This window comes from Hibiscus syriacus, unplaced genomic scaffold (assembly GCF_006381635.1).
Source record: "Hibiscus syriacus cultivar Baekdansim isolate YM2019G1 unplaced genomic scaffold, ASM638163v2 tig00111022_pilon, whole genome shotgun sequence".
NCBI lineage: Eukaryota > Viridiplantae > Streptophyta > Magnoliopsida > Malvales > Malvaceae > Hibiscus > Hibiscus syriacus.
In genome coordinates, this window is record NW_024062956.1 from 4,452,013 (window position 1) to 4,472,448 (window position 20,436).

General features: G+C 33.2%; 2 protein-coding genes and 2 pseudogenes across 2 annotated transcripts; 2 read left to right on the forward strand and 2 right to left on the reverse strand.

Annotated features, from left to right (window-relative positions):
• Positions 1–9,589: 9,589 nt before the first annotated feature.
• Positions 9,590–13,707, forward strand: LOC120150621 (protein HHL1, chloroplastic-like). Its single transcript, XM_039163264.1, has 7 exons — positions 9,590–9,721; positions 10,469–10,840; positions 11,507–11,644; positions 12,409–12,495; positions 12,833–12,880; positions 13,032–13,171; positions 13,525–13,707. Coding segments are annotated over exons 1-7 (918 nt in total). The 3' UTR covers positions 13,526–13,707.
• Positions 13,708–13,780: 73 nt separating this feature from the next.
• Positions 13,781–14,526, reverse strand: LOC120150622 (annotated as a pseudogene).
• A 941-nt stretch (positions 14,527–15,467) lies between these two features.
• Positions 15,468–16,971, forward strand: LOC120150391 (small heat shock protein, chloroplastic-like). Its single transcript, XM_039163073.1, has 2 exons — positions 15,468–15,826; positions 16,484–16,971. Exons 1-2 carry the CDS (start codon positions 15,577–15,579, stop codon positions 16,954–16,956), a joined length of 723 nt encoding a protein of 240 aa, XP_039019004.1. The 5' UTR covers positions 15,468–15,576; the 3' UTR covers positions 16,957–16,971.
• Positions 16,972–17,461: 490 nt separating this feature from the next.
• On the reverse strand, positions 17,462–19,953 carry LOC120150365 (annotated as a pseudogene).
• Between the last annotated feature and the right edge of the window lie 483 nt (positions 19,954–20,436).

Consider the following 20,436-nt stretch of genomic DNA (forward strand, 5'->3'; position numbering starts at 1 on the left):
CATCGATGCATAAAATACATTCGATGTTTGAAAAATTAATTGGTGCATCACTTTGAAAAATTGATTTTAGGCTTGATTTTGGTTCAAAATACTTTGTGAAAATTGTTTCAAAAATTGTTTAAGTATAAAACACAATTTTACACATTTAGTAAGGTTTGAAATTGATCTTGAAAGACTTTGAGTAATAATTTGATATTCGAGTAATTAAATCGAATATACTTAGAAAATCATTTGTGAAATCTTAAAATTCATTTAATTTAATTTGTTATATCGAAACATCAAAATGTTTTCAACAATCTTCCCCTTTTTGATATAACAAAACATTTGTGTAATTTTAAGATTTTCTTTGAAGATAAGTTTTGAAATCAATTTTGAAATTACTACTCCCCCTTACTATAACACTTCACCCCTTTTAAAACATTGTAACACTTAACATTTCTCCCCCTTTTTGTTAAATCAAAAAGACTCGAAAATGTAAACAATGTTGTAAAAAATTTAGCTAATTGATTAGTAATATAGCTTAAGCTGCTAAGATCACAATCAAGAGAAACGTTAGCCATTAGTTTCATAATCAAATGTGAAATGGCATAATTGGTCATAATGCAACTAATATGAAATTGATGCAAAAATTAATAAATATTAAGCTCAAAGTGAAAAATTCAAATCAAACCAATATATATATCAAGTTTAAAAACCACAAAGCATCCAAATTATATCTTCAAACAAATTCAAATAATCCAAATAAAAACAATAATCCCCAAAGCATTCAAAATGTTTTAACAATAAAAGTTCAAAGATGATCCAAAACAAAACAAGGTCTACTCGTCCATAGAGGGATCAGGTGGCGGAGGAGGAAATCGGGCTTACATCTCAAGAGAGAGAGCATCCATGCGTGCAAGCATCTCCTTTTGAAATTCCATTTGTCGAGCTTCCAAAGTGTCTAAGCGTTGATTTACTGCTTCGTGAGTAGTAGTCAAGTAGGATTCGATGGAAGCATACCGTAGATCAAATGTCTCCAAAAACGAACGAAAATATGGAGGCATTTGATCCTCTTGTCGTGCTGGTTCCTGAGCAGGCTCAACGTCTGGTACATGATCGTCGATATCTTGCATAAGCTGTTGAAACTCAGGATCATCGTCAGAAGCCGATGCCGAAGGAGGAAGAGAGCACGAGAAGAGCTAGGAGCAGCTCGTGAAGAGCTAGCTCCCGGGGTTTGCTTACCGGGTCGAAATACCCAAAAACCGGTTTCCTCGTCTTATTTCCAATCCGCTTTCTTCAAGGAAGTAAGATTGATTTTGTTTTGGAGTGAGATAGGATTGTCGAGAGAGACGTCTAGACCAAGTTTGATAAAGAGGTTACTAAGAAGACATCCATAAATTAATGTTTCGACATGTTTTGAAGGAACAATGTTTATGACATCAACTAGTTGACTGAAGATAATATGGGGTAGATTGATTTTGATCGTATTCTTGAGACAGTGCATCCACCACAAATCCCTATTACGAAGAGTGGAGTACCTATCTCCGGATGGTCTAAACCACCAAGAGATCATCAGATAAAGAAAACGATCGTGATGAGATCATAGAGTATTAACACTAGCATTTGGAACATAGGGATAATCTACAGTTTCATTCTCATTATATATCTCATCATCATCTAACCCAAAACGGAAAGCTATAGTCTCGGGGTCAATATTAATATATTGGCCTAAAAGATAAGATCTAATGGCTATAGTTCCACATTGAGTTTCGTTTTGAATACATATCGCATTGGAATAGAAAATGCGGACTAATTGTTGATAGACGATAGGTTTGAGCTGAAACAATTTATCAAACTTCCAAGCTTTAAGAATCGGAAGGTATTCAAAGTTAATATCTATCATAGCTTGAAGAGAAGGAATACGCTCTTCCCGGATTCTATAAGTTTGAAAAGAATTTCTGTACCTAGGTACATTTCGTCTCTACGATGCTCGGGCATGTTAAAACAAGATCCTAATAGAGATAAAGGTGGAGGAGGAACGAGATTAGGAGGTTGGTTTGAACGAGAACGACTCGATGAAGTCCTAGGGCGTTTGGGATTAAACATGGTTTAGGAATCGGAAAAAGGAATATAACCTGCAATTTGAAACACATGTATGCAATTTAATCAATCCCAAAACACAATTGAGTCCTCGATAATTCAAGGTTCGCTAAATCAAATTCTAATGGGTAAGGTTTTGAAAACTATTTGAAAATAATCATAATATGTATAGTTTTATTGGAAACAACATAATTAAATCAAAAACATCAAATTTAAAAATTAAATTCAGATTTTCGATATAATAATTTTTTTTATTTCGAAAAATCTTTGAAAATTTGTTAGTTTTTTTGATGAAATTAGTTGTAAAAACTAGTTTGTAATCATTAAACATTCAATGCCCGATATAATGTTTATCCTAAACTAATTAAAACTAGTCCTAAGATCAAAAATCAATAAAATAGAAGTTTTTGAAATATTGCATTGAAAATTTCAGATTTGAGAGGAATGTGATGTTGTTTTGCATGATTTGATGATTAAAGCAGGATTAGGAGTTGAAAAGATCGAAGATTCTGACAAAATTACGTTGATTTTGAGCAAAAAGATGATTTAGAGAGTGAGAGGGTATACGGATGATGAGGATATAGTTTTAGGGTTTGAAACAAATGAGAAAATAAGCCTTTTAAACCCAAAACCCGACGGATACATCGATGCATGACCCCGTGCATCGATGCACATTCAAGGCGTGCATCGGTACATCAACGTGATGAATCGATGCACATTCAAAGGGATGCATCGATGCACTGTTAAGTGTATCGATGCATGAAGCACAAAAATGTCAAAAATTTGTTTCAAACACTTAAAATGCTAAATTAATTAGCTCTAGTGGTATTGGCAACTCATATAATGAAAAGTAATCATGTTCAATCAATCAAATTAATCCTTAAATTTCATTTGAACATAAAATTAATTTTCATCAAGTAACATAAACTCCCCCTAACTAATAGCAAAGAATGGAACCAAAAATTATTATTATAAGCATTTTTCATTTATACTTAAAAGATTTTGTCTAAAATCTTTCTTTGTCTAAAGATTTTGTAAAGATATCTGCTAATTGGTGCAAAGTATCAACAAATTCTAGAACTACATCTTCCTTAGCGACATGGTCTCTAATGAAGTGATGTCTAATTTCAATATGCTTAGTTCTAGAGTGTTGGATATGATTTTTAGTGAGACAAATAGCACTAGTAGTGTCACACTTGATAGGAATGGTACATACTTCAATTCCATAATCAAAAAGTTGTTGTTTCATCCATAAAACTTGTGCACAACAACTACCGACTGAAATATATTCTGCTTCAGTGGTAGATAATGCGACACAATTTTGTTTCTTTGAAAACCAAGAAATCATCATATTTCCAAAGGAATTGGCAAGTACCGGATGTGTTTTTCCTATCTAATTTGCATCCTCCATAATCCGCATCAGAGAAGGCATGCAAGCTAAAGCTAGAGTCTTTAGGATACCAAAGTCCTAAACTAGGAGTGTCCTTAAGGTATCTAAACATCCTCTTAACAGCTAGTAAATGTGATTCCTTAGGGCATGATTGAAATCTAGCACATAAGCAAACACTAAACATAATATCCGGTCTACTTGTAGTTAGATAAAACAAAGAACCAATCATTGACCTATATAATTTAACACCCGCACATTTACTTCCTTCATCTATGTCAAGCTTTGTCGATGAGCTCATTGGAGTGTTATGTGGCTTCCCATTTTCCAGTCCAAACTTCTTGAGCATATCTTTAACGTACTTAGCTTGATTAATGAAGATGCCATCTTTTCTTTGCTTGATTTGGAGTCCCAAGAAAAATGAGAGCTCTCCCATCATGCTCATCTCGAATTCACTTTGCATTAGCTTAGAAAATTCTTGGCAAAGAACATCATTAGTAGAACCAAATATTATATCATCAACATAAATTTGAACTACTAATAAATTTTTACCTTTATGCTTTAAAAACAATGTAGTGTCAACATTCCCTTTTGAAAAACCTTTTTCAATTAAAAAATTTGACAATCTTTCATACCAAGCTCTAGGAGCTTGTTTTAAACCATAAAGTGCTTTTGTAAATTTAATAACATGATTTGGAAATTTTAAATCTTCAAAACCTGGAGGTTGTTCCACATACACTTCTTCTTTTATAAAACCATTTGAAAATGCACTTTTAACATCCATTTGATATAATTTAAATTCATGAAAACATGCAAATTCTAAAAACATTCTATTTGCTTCCGTCCTAGCTACAGGAGCGTATGATTCATCATAATCTATGCCCTCTTCTTGAGTATAGCCTTGAGCAACAAGTCTAGCCTTGTTTCTCACTATATTATCACTTTCATCAAGCTTATTCCTAAACACCCATCTAGTACCTACAATAGATTTATTACTATGCCTTTCAACTAATGTCCATACCTTACTTCTCTCAAATTGATTTAACTCTTCTTACATAGCTATAATCCAATGTTCATCTTTTAATGCTTCTTTAATATTCTTAGGCTCTAAGCATGAGATAAATGCAACATAATTACAAATATTTCTAAAAGAAGATCGAGTTGTTACCCCTTTTGATGGATCACCTATAATCTCACCATCCTTGACATATTTGTACTCTCTTGGGTAAGATACTTCCCTTTCTTCAATGGTTGGATTCTCGCGAGGATCTTGAGTTTCCTCATCTTTCATTTCTTCCTTTGATGATGGTTCTCCAACGTCATGTTCACCGTCATTTATATTTATAATACCTACATCATCATTCAAACAAGAATCCTTCGTCGGAATGGGATTATCATCGAAAACAACATGTATAGACTCTTTTACAACTAAAGTTCTTTTATTAAATACTCGATAAGCTTTAGAATTTAAGGAATAACCCAGAAAAAATTCCTTAATCACTTTTAGCATCAAATTTGCCAAGATTGTCTTTACCATTGTTTAAAACAAAACATTTACATCCAAAAGGATGAAAATAGCTAATGTTAGGCTTTTTATTTTTGAAAATTTCATATGGAATTTTCTTTAAGATTGGCCTAATCATTACTCGATTTACAACATAACAAGCGGTATTTGTGGCTTCCGCCCAAAATTATTTTGGCAAATTGTTTTCATAGAGCATGGTTCTAGCCATTTCTTCTAAAGTTCAATTTTTCCTCTCAACAACTCCATTTTGTTGAGGAGTTCTAGGTGCTGAAAAATTATGACTAATACCATTAGAATTACAAAAATCAGTAAATCCAAGATTTTCAAATTCAGTTCCATGATCACTCCTAACACTAGTTATAGAGTAGCATTTTTCGTTTTGGATTACTTTTGAAAACGTGATGAATTTTTCTAATGCTTCATCTTTAGTAATTAAGAATAAAACCCAAGTATATCTAGAATAATCATCTACCAAGACAAATGCATATTGTTTTCCACCCAAGCTAGTAGTTCTAGTTGGCCCAAAAAGATCTATATGGATCAATTGTAATACTCTACTAGTTGATACATCATTAATGGATTTAAAAGAAATTCGTTTTTGTTTTCTTTCAGCACAAGCATCAAAGATTTTATCATTATCAAATTTAAGCTTAGGCAACCCTCGAACTAAATTTCCTTGAATTAGCCGTTGTAAAACACTCATACTAGCATGTCCTAGTCTCCTATGCCATAACCAACTATCATGATCATCCTTAGCAACTAGGCATAAATTAGTCATATCAATAGAGTCTAAATGCACCATGTATATGTTTCCTATTCTATGACCAACAAGCATAATTCGATTAGATGCAATGTCAATAACTTTACAACCATTAGTTTCAAACATGACATTGAATCCCTTATCATATAATTGAATAATACTTAAGAGATTATGCTTTAATCCATTCACATATAAAACATTTTTAATTTGTATGGAATAGGTATTACCTATAGTTACATATAGCTTTGATGTAACCTTTTGAATTATCACCAAAAGTCACTTCTCCTCCATTTTTTGCATTAAACTCTATGAACTGGCTTTTGTCCCCGGTCATGTGTCTTGAGCATCCACTATCAAGGTACCATAAATTTGAATTTGTTTCCGTGCCTTGTAGCAATGCTCCTTTTCCTACAAACATAGATTAATTTCTAATTTTTGGTACCCAAATTCTTTTGGGTCCATATTCATTAGTTTCCAAAATCCTAGTCCCCTTAGGTATCCATTTTTGTAGGATATCATTATCTTTAGTAGTAATGAGCTCTTTAGGAACCCATATATTTCTAACGATTTTTCCATTAGAGGTTCTTCGGGGACCTCTATGATTGTAGTTTTAAAACTTTTTCTAACAAAGTTGGATTTTGAATTTTCTCCATTTTCAAAACGTTTTGTTCAAACTTTATCAAAAGAGGTTTTAAGATCATCAATTTTCTTTTGATGATCATCATTGACCTTTGAAAGTAAATTTTGTAAATCCAAAATATTCTTTTCAAACTCTTCTAGTTTGATTTGCAAATCTTTGATTTTACTTTCAAGATAGTTGTTGGTTTTGGATATGAGTTTATTTTTATTTTTCAATTTTGAAACATCATTTTTATATTTTAAAAACAATTTCTCATAATCCGAAGCCAACCCATTATATTCCTCTAATAGCTCATCATAAGATAAATCATCAAATTCAGATGAGTTAGAGGTTACCTTAAAATCTTCCCCGAATGCCATCAAGCACAAGTTTGCTACTTCTTGTTCCTCTTCATCGGAACCCTCTTCATCGCTCTATATAGCCACATGAGCCTTGTGCTTATTTTTTTATTGATGCTTTCTTTTCAATTGTGGGCAATCATATTTGACATGCCCCGACTTTTTGCATTCATAGTAAATGATAGGGTCCTTATCTTTTGGTTCATTTTTGAGGCCTTCATTTTGTTTGAATTTTCTTCCTCGGTAAGGTCTCATCATTTTTCTGAACCATTTGGCAAACAATGTCATTTCCTCGTCATCTTCATCCGAATCACTCTCATCTTTTGTGGATTTGAGAGCAATTCCAATGTTTTTCTTCTTCTCATTCTCCTTTGGTGTCTCGTCAATCTTATCGAGGTCCACCTCATCTTCAAGCATCATTTCATGAGTGAGGAGGGAACCGATTAGCTCTTCAATAGTTAAGGACTTTAGGTTCTTAGCCTCGATGATTGCAGTCTTCTTGGATTGCCATGATTTTGGAAGTGAGTAAACTAACTTCCTCACAAGCTTTTCGTTTGGAATGATCTCTCCATATGATTTGAGACCATTGACAATCGTTGAGAATCTATCCGTCATAGCTTTGATATCTTCATTTGGTTTCATCCTGAAATTTTCATAGCTATGTGTTAGAAGAGTAATTTTATATTCTTTTACCTCGTCGGTGCTTTCATGAGTGACTTGTAGTTTATCCCATATTTCTTTGGCGGTTGTACAAGATGAAACTCTTCCATATTTATCTGGTCCAAGAGCACAAAATATGATATGGATTGCTTTAGAGTTGAGCTGGAACATTCTTGTCTCTCCTTTACTCCACAATCTTGGATGAGTGAGAGGCTTGATATATTTGTTTTCTACAATATTCCATGCTCCCATGTCACTTGCTTGAATGAAATACATCATCCTATTCTTCCAATAGGCATAGTTAGCTCCATTGAAGAAGGGAGGCTTGTTGACGGGCATCGAATCGAGACCGGAGTCGACATTTGAAGTAGAGGCCATTGATGACTTGACAATCGATGTAACTCTTCCCGAATCGACTCAAGAGGCGATTAAACCTTCAAATGAGTGAGGCTCTGATATCAATTGTTGAGTTAATCGATCGACGGAATCGACCAAGAGGGGGTGAATTGGCAATTAAAATTTTTGTGGAAGCTTTTGCAGAAAATTGAAAGTAATTGCACAACGATTTAGAGTGGTTCGACTTTCTCAATCAAAGTCTACGTCCACTACCTTAGCTGTCCACACTAAGGATTTTCCAACAAATTCACTAATTTGTTCTTTCTTTTGAGGCCAAAGAGATAACCTTACAACTCCCTCAAGAATATACCACAATTCTTGAGAACACTCTTTCTCAAAGAGAAGATTACAAATTTGCAAACTTACAAGGAAATCCTCACAAGGTAGATTGTTTGCACAATTCTAGAACAAAGAAAAGAACATTAAAAATGAATACAATTGAGTACAAGTAGTGTTCTTGAAAGCAAAATGAATATTAAATGAAAAATAGGCTTGAAATGCTCAAACTTGAGGTTTTATGCTTTCTCTTTGATTCTCTCTTGATTCTTGTTGATTGTTGTTTCTTGTTGTTGATCAATGGCTTCTAAGCTTGTTGAAATACACCTTCAAATGATTCTGAACATTGGGGATGATTAGTGGAGTCAATAGAGTCGTTTAAGTGTGAAAACAATTAATTAAAGCAGTTGGGAGCGTCAGTGCATCGATGCATACCCTAGGTGCATCGGTGCATCAGTGTAAAATTCAAATATTTTGACCGTTGAACTCTCAGTGCATCGGTGCACTAAGAGTGCATCGATGCATAAAATGCATTCGATGTTTTGAAAAAGCCTGAGTGCATCGATGCATGTTCTTGTGCATCGATGCATCAAATGCACTGAGTGCATCGATGCATGGTATGTGCATCGATGTATAAAATGCATCGATGTATAAAATGCATTCGATGTTTGAAAAATTAATTGGTGCATCGATTTATGGATTGGTGCATCGGTGCATCACTTTGAAAAATTGATTTTAGGCTTGATTTTGGTTCAAAATACTTTGTGAAAATTGTTTCAAAAATTGTTTAAGTATAAAACTTAATTTTACACATTTACTAAGGTTTGAAATTGATCTTGAAATACTTAGAGTAATAATTTGATATTTGAGTAATTAAATCGAATATACTTAGAAAATCATTTGTGAAATCTTAAAATTCATTTAATTTAATTTGTTATATCGAAACATCAACATGTTTTCAACAATTTTCAAATCCACCACCCGCCCACCACCCATAATGGGTAAAATTTTTCAAATCCACACCCGCCCACGCGGGTACATTCTCAAATCCATCCCTACGCTCACTACCCAACTGGAGACGTACTCTGCTAAACCCGCCTGACAACAACCTTAAGTTATACACAAGCAACAAATAAAAAAACACGTCCATTAAGAAGTATAATATTAGTCTATAAAATTATGCCTAATATTTGGTTAAATTATAAGTTATATCTTATACAATATTAATACTTATAAATTAGTCTCTAAAATTATACCTAAATTTATAATGATCCAAAATTTAATGGGTATTTAGTGGGCGGGTGGATGTAGGGCGGGCGGATGCCGGGCGGGTAAGGTCTCAAACCCATCACCCGCCCACTACCCGCAACAGGTATCACTTTCTAAATCTACATCCGCCCACTACCAACTAAAGTTATATTCATCCCCATCCCAATTGAGTGAGTACGGTATGAAATCCATGAAATTGTACCCGTTTGCCATCTCTACCGACCACACGTGACACTCCGAGGAAAATAAAAAACAAACCATGACAGTCAAGGTAAGTGCGTTAAATCGGTTGTCGTTGTCGGAACCTTGTTCGGGGTGGAACATTAACAATGGCATGGAAATCGGGGGCGGAGTAGATCATTACGAAGGTGACCTGGGATTGGTGATGAAGGTTTGATCAGTTCTTCAGAAAGTTTTCGAATTCAATTTCCAATTTCCAATTTTTAACTTTTAAAAATATATATTAAAATGACATTCATCTTTAATTATTTAAATAAATACAAATTATCTTTAACCTATATATATTATTTTTAAGATTATATATTAAAATTAAATTCATCTCTAATATGATTTTTTAAATGTAACATTCCAATCTTTCTGGAATCGTGTAGGATGAAAGCATATCTATCAAATATGTATTTTGAAAAGTGTGATTAATGTGTCAAATATTCAAAAACTAATCTAATATTGGAGAATTTTATAAATATTATAAGATAATTTCACTTAATAAATTTGAGATACATCAATTGAATTTAGTTCAATTGATACGTCAGTGACACATCTATCAAATATTTATATATATATATATATATATATATATATTAAACTTTTATTATTATTTACTTAAAAATAAATTTATAATTTAAATATATAAACGTAAAATATCATAATAGTTGTAAAATTTCAAATTATAATTTAAATAATAAAACAATTATCAAATAAATATATATTTCACTACGTTAAAAAGATAAACATATAGACGTTACAATTTACTTGAACAATCACAAAAATAATAATAATAAAATAAAATTTATCACCCGTAAAATGAAGTAAGCTTTTTACTATAAAATTATAGTGGGTATGATAAAACGCCACGTGTCTGTTGGATATTAATTTTTATTTTATTTTCTCTCAGTAAATCCTCAAAGCGTGGATAAGACCCACTCAGATAAATTATCTCTCAAAATCTCATCCTCTCAGTTATTTGGAGGTTGCAATGTCGCTAAATGCGCTGGTGAGGCTTCCTCTGTCGAGTACTTCGAGAACCCAACACGAACCGGTCGATGGGTTAGTGAAACACTCGCTGTTCAGTTCGAAAACGGCGCCCTTGCGGCTGCCGCCGCCGCAGCAGAGCCGGAGACAGTTACATGGAGGAGGGAAGTTGGTGGTCGAAGCTAAAGGGAAGAAAGGAATGGCGGCGCGTCAGTTCCAAAGGGCACCTCCTCCTCCTTTGCCTAAGATTGAAGACGATGGCAACCCTCGCTTTGTTATCTTCATACGCATGGCCAATGTTTGTTTCTTTTCCTTACTAACAAATGCTTAGTTTCCTATTATTAACGTTCCTTGAAAAAAGTATTTATTATGTTTCCTATATTCACAAGTTATTCGGCTTCGGTTCAGTTAGTATAGAACTGAGCTCAAGCTCGAGTAGCTTGAGCTAGATGATTCTGAGTTCGAGTATAATAATTAAGATTGAAATGGACCCAAGCTATATATAACCAATAAACTTTGAGTATCTTTACACTTAATTCGAGTAACTCATGGGCTTATTCGAGTTTTTTTTTAATTATACTGAAAAGCTGCTCAATCTATCGAGTCAATCGAATTCGACTATCTTAAGACTTAATTCGAGTTCAATCCAAACTCGATGTCAGGCAAAAATGACCGAGCTTGAAATCAAGCATGGCAATTGAGCTTTAAATCGGTACTTGACTGAGCTCATGTTGAGTTTCAAGCTTCAAATTTTAACTCAAACTTGACCTCGAGATTCTTATAACATGAAATTAGTTCGGCTAGTAAACACCCCTTGTTGCGGTGGATATGGGATTTGGTTAAATGATTTTATTTTAGCTTCTATAATAGTTGTAGGTATTTATATGCATGGTATGTATTGTTCTTAATATAAATGATGTTGCTGCATTTTTCTTGACTATTAAAAGTCTCATTGCTTTTGCAGGTTAATCTTTGGTACCCGCTTAGTATTATAACTGGTGGCACCACCGCAAAGATCATGGTTGCTGCAAAGGACAATTTCCTGGGAAAATACATCTACAAGGATACGCTTGCCAGAAATCTCGCAGCAGTTATTTACAGAGTAAATTCTCTCGACCCTGACATTATCTCTCCATCAGATCATTATTTTCCCAATAATATGAGAGTTGTTTAGCATTTTTCTATCATTTTTTGGCTCCCATCTGGAGTACTTGCTTTCTATAACACTCTTTTGCTTTTATAGGATCGATTTTTAGTTGGTTTTCCTTTTGCTTCTTTTGTTTTGTGTTGCTGTGCCTTTTTTAATGCTTAGTTAATAGGAAGACACAATGTTATTGCGAATGATTACTTATCTCGAGTAGATAATGTTAGTGTCAACCTCATTCAAGGATTCATTGAACCTAAACTTGCAGGTTTGTCCAAAGTTATAATTTTGGCCCTTGAAATTTGGCTATGCTGTTGGGGAAAAAAAACTGAATTTGACACTTGTTTTGTGCCAACTGCCGAGTAACTCTCATCAATATTTATCACAGATTTGAAGCTTGTCCAACTCCAATATTGATGTTAGTAGAATTCTAGCACTATCAATTATCAAATAACATATATGAACTATGTTAGTGGAGTCGGTGTGATTGTTGGACATGGGTATTTATCCGAAGTGTATATGTTCAACTTCCCAATATTTTCAAGTTTGTGTTCCAAATATGGTCGGAAATGGGTACTTCAACAAAAATGAAAAACTCGAGCAACATAACATATGAATGTTTCATGCTTTCGGATTTTGACTTTTTCAAAGTTAATTACTTTCCACTATTTCAATCCGAGTTCTCAGGTTTTCTTGACTACTTTTTCTTTTTTGGCAAATAGGATGAGAAGGAGATACAAAAGACAGCATTTAAACAATTCCGAGTATTGCAATCTGCCACTGAGTTCAGATATGGTTACAAACTTGTTGTAATGTTTTTACCCTTATATTTTATAAAGTTCAATTCATCGTTGGTTTTCTTCCTTTATTATCTTCAACAATGTTATTCAGACTCGGTGAAATGTCGAATATTTGTGTCTGACACCAGTATGTTTATTCTTTTATTTTATGTTTATCGATATATTTGAAGGGTTTCTGGAAGATCGTATTCTCATGCCCATGTTCAATTATGGGCTGCATACCAGTGTCAGACACAGATATTTTGTTTGTTGAAATAACATAATTTATTAGAACTGTTTGTTTAGTGCACCTACATGATGAAGAAACTCACTGCTTTGTTGTCTTGATTGTATGCTAAATGTGCAGGAAAATGGTAATATCAAAGCTGCAGTTGCTACCAATGATGTTATCGAGGTGAGCATACATTTTTTTGTTGTTGATAATATCGGAAAAGAAAGTTGAACATACCCGTGTTGGACATATATCAATGTCCGACACTTACCGATCCTAGTAAGATAGCCTTTATCAACTTACTAACATAATATATGTTCCAAATGGAATTCAGCTTCCAACACAAGACCAGCTTAAAACAGTGGTTGATAAAGTGAAAGACTTCTTTGGTGATGCAAAAGAGTCGTTCGGGAAGATAACATCACTAAATTCTGCCGATTCTGAGTCGGAGGAAAAATCCACAGAAAAGTCCTAGTAAGTTTTCTACCATATTTGCTTTCTTTATTGTTCTGGAGTATGTATTTATCCAATGTAAGCATTTATATATTTTAAGTTTCTTTTATGCATTTAGAAAGTCCTTAATGAGTTATATCATCGTACTCATGTCCTAATATTTCTCGGACACGAGTATTGGACATAGATACTCGAAAGCAAAATGAAATATCAGAACAACATAGGAACATAGGGTATGAGGATATGAACATATTCGTATCACACAGTCGCATTGAATATTGGAATATCGAACAGTCTTTATCATTTTATCTTATCCTTGATCCATTCGAAGGGTTTGAATGATTTCGTTTTCCAACTTTTATTTCACTTGCTAGGGTTGAAGGTTGAGGAAAGACTAGCCATGGGAACTGGATTTGGATGCTGCATGTGTTCAGGCAAAAAGTAATAATTAACACAAAATTTCGGCTGCAAAGTTTTGTTCATCATTTATATATGTTTCGTTGTGCACAATTCTTAACTTCAGAAGTTCCGAACAGTTTATTCATGCACATATTTAATGTTTTTGTAGTAAGAAAGTTCGACATTCAAATTTGTTAGAACTTTGTCATACTTGGATACATAAAGTATATACTATTTTAGGGAGAACAATTGGTTTACTGGTCGGTTTTCGGCGGCCTTCTTTAGTTTAGATAAAACAGAATCTTCAAAAACCAGCCTCAACCAGATTACTGAAACAATCAGGTTTGTCAGCTTTCCGGAGAGGTGGAACATGTGCAACAATTGCCGGTTTAAGAGGCATGACCAGCAATGGATTGTGTAGATCCCCGGTAATGCTTCCGATAGCAACAGCAGCTGCTTCTTTAGTAGCCATGACTACTAGAGCAGACCCTTTTTTCTTTGAGCTTTTGATTTCAGTATCCTCCGCTTCCCCAAACCTGGAAAACATTTGCCTTAGCTTCATCGGTGTATAATCTTCCCCAATTCTTTCCCAAGAAACCTTTAAAACCTTCTCTTTATACAACTCAGCACTAGCCGCACTTTTATTCACGTGCATTGCTGCACGTATTATGGCAATCTCCTCTGAATTTTCTTGCAATTCTCTCTTCTTCCTCTTTAGCTATCACAGCAGGACCCGGAGCAAAAGAAGAACGTTCTCTACTTCCAAATCTGACATCATTTTTTTCCTTCGCTTTGAGTCTTGCTGTGCCGAACGATGTTTCTGTTCACGTTTCACACGGAGTAGATCATCGAAGAGCTTACGAGCTTTGTCGTCAACCGTACGAGGATTTGAGGTTTACAAAATTGTCATGGGCATTTGGATCATCTTATCGTTTATCAGGATGAAGATCACGGGCTTTTTCTCTGTAAGCCTTGGTAATTTATAAGTTGAGTTTAGAGTTTCAAAAAAATACCTTATAAACAATACGAGAGTGGGTCGGTTATTAAAAATATACTAAAATATTATATATTGGTTGTTTTATTAAGTCGATTGTAAAATTTAAAATTTATTTAAGATCGATAAATAATTTGAATAATTTAAAATGGAATTAAACATACTTAAATAATTTAAAATCGAGTCAAACTAATTGAAATATTTTAAAATCGAATTAAATTAATTGAGAGTGAATTAGTTTTGAGAATATTGTTTAAATTGAAAAAAAATTATTAGTTTATTGTGAGTCATTTAAAATAAAATTAATTATATTATATATATTTAAATTATTATTTCTATTTTTAAAATAACTTTAAATTTTTAAATATTTTAATTTTATCTTTAAATTGTAATTCTTATTTTAATTTAATGTTTTAAGTTTTAAACACTTTAATTTCATTTTCAAACTATGATTTTTGTTCTAAATTGATTTGAACTTTTTTTGAACATTTTAATTATTTTTAAATTTATTTAATATCTAATCAATTTTAATTTAATTTTTATTTTTATTTTTTAAATATATAATAAGATAATATGATCTAACAATTTTATTAAAAAATATGATTAAAATATATTGATATAAACTGAAATATTAAAAAATTAAATAAAAATTATAATTTAAAATGAGATTGAACATCCAAATTATAAATTAGTTTTACTTCTAACAATAAATGAATTTGAACATGTGTACTGATTGTATTCTCAAAAAAAAAAATTGAACATGAGTATAAAATTCGCAGTTCGACCAGTGGACACGAGCTGGTCAATCATCTTGTGAAACCTTTTCCAATACAAGGACTTTATTTCTGGAGAAATCTAGAAAACTTTTCTCCAGAAATCTCCACTCTTCCGGTCCCTTTAAAAAAATCAAATTTGCGGCTGCTATGCTCACACAGCTCACCAGAACTCCAATTTTTCTCACCTTATTTTCCCTCGAACCAAACAAGCCAACAACAGTGTAAAAACAACAGCAACAACGTTTTCTAAAGAGAAAATGGCTCAAGCCTTTTCAATTCTAAGCGTTTCTTTCCCCTTTTGTTCATCGGATAAAGCAAGCAATGCCTGTCATGTTTTTCCCCTGAACTCAACACGGACCAGATGTGTGAGTTGTAAGAAGAAGATTATGACGGCCATGGCGGCGGCGGGGGAGAACAGAGAGAACCTTGACCGCTTACAGAGAGTTGGTAAACAAGAACGTGGCTCTCAATCCAACAGGAAAAGACTTGGCCCTGTTGCACCAGTTGGTATGTTATGGACTAGTTTTAAAAATTCAACTCCAAGTTATTGAATTTGCTAGTAGGCATGAAATCGGGGACTAAATTGTTTGACTTTTAAGTTAATAGGTATCTAATAAATATTTAATTTTAAAATTTAGAAGAAATTCATATTTAATTTTAAAATTTAGAAGAAATTCATATTTAATTTTATAAGTATCTAAACTAATAGTGACTATAATTATTATTAAACAAAATAATTTTGAGGTCAAGGCCCTCTAACTCCCTTGTTTAATCCGTACTTATTTATTAATTAAATTAATATCGAATTGATTCATAATATTAATTCATTATAAATTTAGTATATAATATAAATATGGATTTTATTTATAATAAATTTGTGAATAAAGCACATAAAAGATCACTGAATAATATTTATTTGATTATTTAAATTTTAAAAATTATAAAATAATTATTAGAATTTATCTAATTATTATAAAATATTTAGTGTGTTATTATAATAAATAATAAAATTTAGATAAATCTGATTATTATTTTATAATTTTTATAAAAGCCAATCATCATTTTATAATTTTTGAAAATCATTTTGGTATACTTTATATTAATTTTAACTTAATATTATTAATTTCAAACATAATATTTATTTTAACTTGATTAAAAAAACAGGGTTATGGGACAGGTTCCCAACAGCAAGAACAGCGCAGCAAATGATGGAAACAATGGAGAGAATCATGGAAGACCCTTTTGCTTACTCCGGCTCGTGGCCATCGACGTTACCGACTGAAACCGGCACTTACAGCCGCGGACGGACGCCGTGGGAGATCAAAGAAGGAGACAAAGAATACAAGATGAGGTTCGACATGCCCGGGATGACCAAAGATGATGTTAAAGTTTGGGTGGAAGACAAGGTGTTGGTCGTAGAAGCCGAGAAGAAGCTTAAGAAAGACGTTAATGGCGGCGAAGAGGATGAAGAGAATGAATGGTCTGCTAAGAGTTATGGGAAATACAACAGAAGAATTGCTTTGCCTGAGAATGTGGTGTTTGAGAAAATTAAAGCTGAGGTTAAAGATGGGGTTTTGTATATAAATATTCCAAAGGGTGGTGATGATGGTATGATTTTGGATTTTAGTGTACAATGACTATAAATGTTGAGGACAACATTGTAAAAAATGTAAAGTTAAAGGCTTCTTTTCACATTATGCCCAAACAAGTATAAGCGTAATATTTTGCTTGTTGTGAAAGGGTAGATTACTGTTGATTCAATTCATTATAAAACCAAATTGACACACTACAAAATCTTATCTTAGAACCCTAGATTCCTAGTGTTATCTAACCGTATAAATAAGCTAGAAAATCTTCATAGTGGGACTAAAATTGAATTATAAATTTTTGAAGATTAAAATGCAATTTCGCCATTATAATAGCTCATATAACTTTACAATTTAAAAAGGACTAAAAAGCAATTTTATCATTTTGGGGGGCAAAGTGCAACTTCACCATTGCATTAATTTATAACATTGCGATTTTAAAAAGATGAAACCACGAAAACGATACATCCGAGTTGGAATAACTAAGAAGAATTCATTGATGAGGATCTGTTCAAATTTTTACATTACAACTCAGGTTTGAAAAAAAACAACTGAGTTGAATGCCAATACTCTCTTTTTTATTCTCAGATTTTCATCTATTTATCTTCTACATAAATAATCAGGTTTTTCTAGGCAAGACTAACCTGCTTGCTTGTTCCAAAACCCTCGGGACACGAAAGCGGCGGCCAAGTACTATATACAGCTGCCGTTGAACAGACCACCGGAGGGTTTTGATCGATGAATTTGGACTTCCCTCAGACGATAATTTATGTACAATGGGTGGATGATGGTGGTGTTGTAGTCAGATCATGTAATCTGATACATATGAATGTGTCTCGGGCATTACGAGAGGCAGCTTTTCGAAGTAGAGGTATAGGCGCCACAAGTTCTCCTTTGCAAGAGTAACCACGTCGAGTATGTCACTGCAACTTGTGAGAACCCAAAGATCTTTCGACTTCACTCTCTTTAAACTGCCACGGCAGAAAGGGCACGACTGCGAACGGACATTCCTGCAACTCCGATACAGCATCGACAATCAAGACTAACTAAAATGTTTAACCATAGGCAACCTTAGGACAAAAACAACATGAAGGGGAGACTGGGAATACCATTCATGGAAGCAGCTAATACATAAGGCGTGGCCACAATTCGGAAGCACCAGTTTCGTGCAATTCTCCATGCATATTCCGCATTCGTCGTCTCTCTCCGAATCTTTCTCGGCAACTCTCTTGCGATCTTCACCTTTCTTCCGGCTCGAAACTTCTGTCCACATGCCTTTTTTATTATCTTCTGATTCAATAAATTCGTCACCAAGTTGCTTTAGCAAAGGGTAAATAACAGCTGCAAATGATATTCCAATAAGTGCGTTGCAAAATAAGTTAAAAAGGAGAGCTGAAGAACCAAGAAACAACAGAGTAAAACATACCATAAAATTCCCTTAGAGTTGCTTTTTTATCTTTAGAGGATAAAGCCGGAACTCCATCGACATACGCCTGAATCGACTTGGGTGTAAGCGATACGGGTATTTAAGCGTCCAAAACAAAGAATCGTAATAGCTCACCTTGTATACGAGTACATGGAGAAGGCCTAAGTAACTAGGAAGGGTATCTGTACAACTATAATCCATCCATTCAACAAGAAACAAGATGAATGGCGCGAAAGGGCTATAAGATAATCTCATTTGGTAGCAATTCCCACCGAAGTCCCTCGGCAGAGCAGCGGCCCTGCAAATTCAACCCCAAAAAATACAATCAATGTACATTTTCCGACATCCATGTTCGACATGTTTCGAACAAGTATTTGCACTCGAGTGTAGAATGTTTCGAAAAGAAAAATTAACACACCCGAACCGACATATTTCAAGAACATAATAAAAAGAAGGGGGGGAAATAACAAGGGACGAAATTCTTCAAGTTCAAAGCAATTATTCTCCTTCGGTCAAATTACGGTTTTGGTACTTATACCATGCCAAATTTGGAATTTAATCTTTATACTTTGATATGACATAATTTCACCCATCTATTTTTATAATTTTATTGATAAAAAGGTTCAACTACATTTTACGTCTCTGAAGGTTTTGAAACTATACAAGTCAAACCCTACCCCTAATCTTTTGAACTTAATTACTTCTTAGGTCCCTATAAGATTTTTAACTAGGCAAATTAATCCCCGGCCCCCATTTTGTGGTTAAATACTTCTTAAGTCCCTAGGCAAAAAAGCAATATCCTCATTGTTTTCATTTAAATACTTCTTAGTAAATTAAGCAAAAACTTCAATCCGTAATTTTTTTAATTTTAGCCTAAAAATTAGACCTTGACCTATTTTATATTACTATTTATATTTGTCTTTTAATCTATCATCATGGCTCCGTCCAACCATTTTTTTAAAAGAAAAATCAACATTTTAACCAAAGTAGTTAACAGGATTAAATATATATACTATTATAAAGTTGAGACCATTAAATTGAAATGCACGGACTAAAATGAAAAATTGAGCATAAAAAAAGGACCAAAATCTCAATTCGACATCGTTTTTTTTTACAACCAAGCAACCCATGGAAGAAAGATATCAACCTCCACAAACACATAACTGATAATTCAACACAATCAAAATTCATCCATCGATCATAAACAAAAAATAATCAAAACAAAATGCTCAGCAACAGAAATTTCAGAACAAAGCAAGAATTTTCCCAGAAAAAAAAAAAAAACTTACAAGCTATTAGCATGCTGTATATCAGCTTCAAGTGCTTTGAGAGATTCCTGAAAGAAGACTTACTAGTAGGCTGTTTCTGCAACATTGATTCTCCCCCTTTTCGAGAAATCAAAAGGGAAAATTGAAGCCAAAAAGGGATGGGCCTTACTGGGTTTGTTTTCTTTTTTTGTTTTGGTTCAAGGAATGATGGAATTTGGTGGACTAATGTGGGGGGTTCTTTTTAAAAAGGGAGAGAGATTGCTTAGTGTTGAAACCTTTGATATTTGAAGGAAAGAAAGGGATATCTTCTTCTTTTTATCAAACGAATCTTCTCTTTCTTTGCCTTCATGATTTTCTCAACTGCTCTTTGTGGAAAAGCACCATTATTATTTTCGTTTGATAATACTTTGCCTACAGCCACCAGTTGGCTCCTACTAATTCAGCTTTATGATAGAGGTGGACATGCCTACAGCTGTTCATTGATCAGTTTGAGTTTGATTTTAGGATTAATTCGAACATTAAGAGATAAAATATATTTTATAACTTCAAAAGGATTAAATTGTAATTTTATTATTTTTAGAGAGTTAAAATGTAAGTTTATTATAGCATTACCTTATAATTTTTAAGTTTGAAGGATTTGAATTGTAATTTTATCGTTTTAGGTTATCAAATCTTTTACCTATCCCTGACTAGTTTTATTTATAGTTCAAACATGGTATACATAGTTATTTAAATTTGTTTGAAATATATACTTTAAATTTTGAAGAGTCGAAATATAATCTTATCATTAAACTAAAAGCTTGTTATTTTGAAATGGTCAAAATGTAATTTTATTAA

Excerpts from the sequence above, each read along its gene's own strand:
- LOC120150621 (XM_039163264.1), top strand. The coding sequence starts at position 9,590 with ATGACAGTCAAGGTAAGTGCGTTAAATCGGTTGTCGTTGTCGGAACCT. Across the intron at positions 11,645-12,408 it reads TCGCAGCAGTTATTTACAGA|GATGAGAAGGAGATACAAAA; the intron begins GTAAATTCTCTC and ends TTTGGCAAATAG. Across the intron at positions 12,496-12,832 it reads GATATGGTTACAAACTTGTT|GAAAATGGTAATATCAAAGC; the intron begins GTAATGTTTTTA and ends CTAAATGTGCAG.
- LOC120150391 (XM_039163073.1), top strand. The coding sequence starts at position 15,577 with ATGGCTCAAGCCTTTTCAATTCTAAGCGTTTCTTTCCCCTTTTGTTCA. Across the intron at positions 15,827-16,483 it reads TGGCCCTGTTGCACCAGTTG|GGTTATGGGACAGGTTCCCA; the intron begins GTATGTTATGGA and ends TTAAAAAAACAG.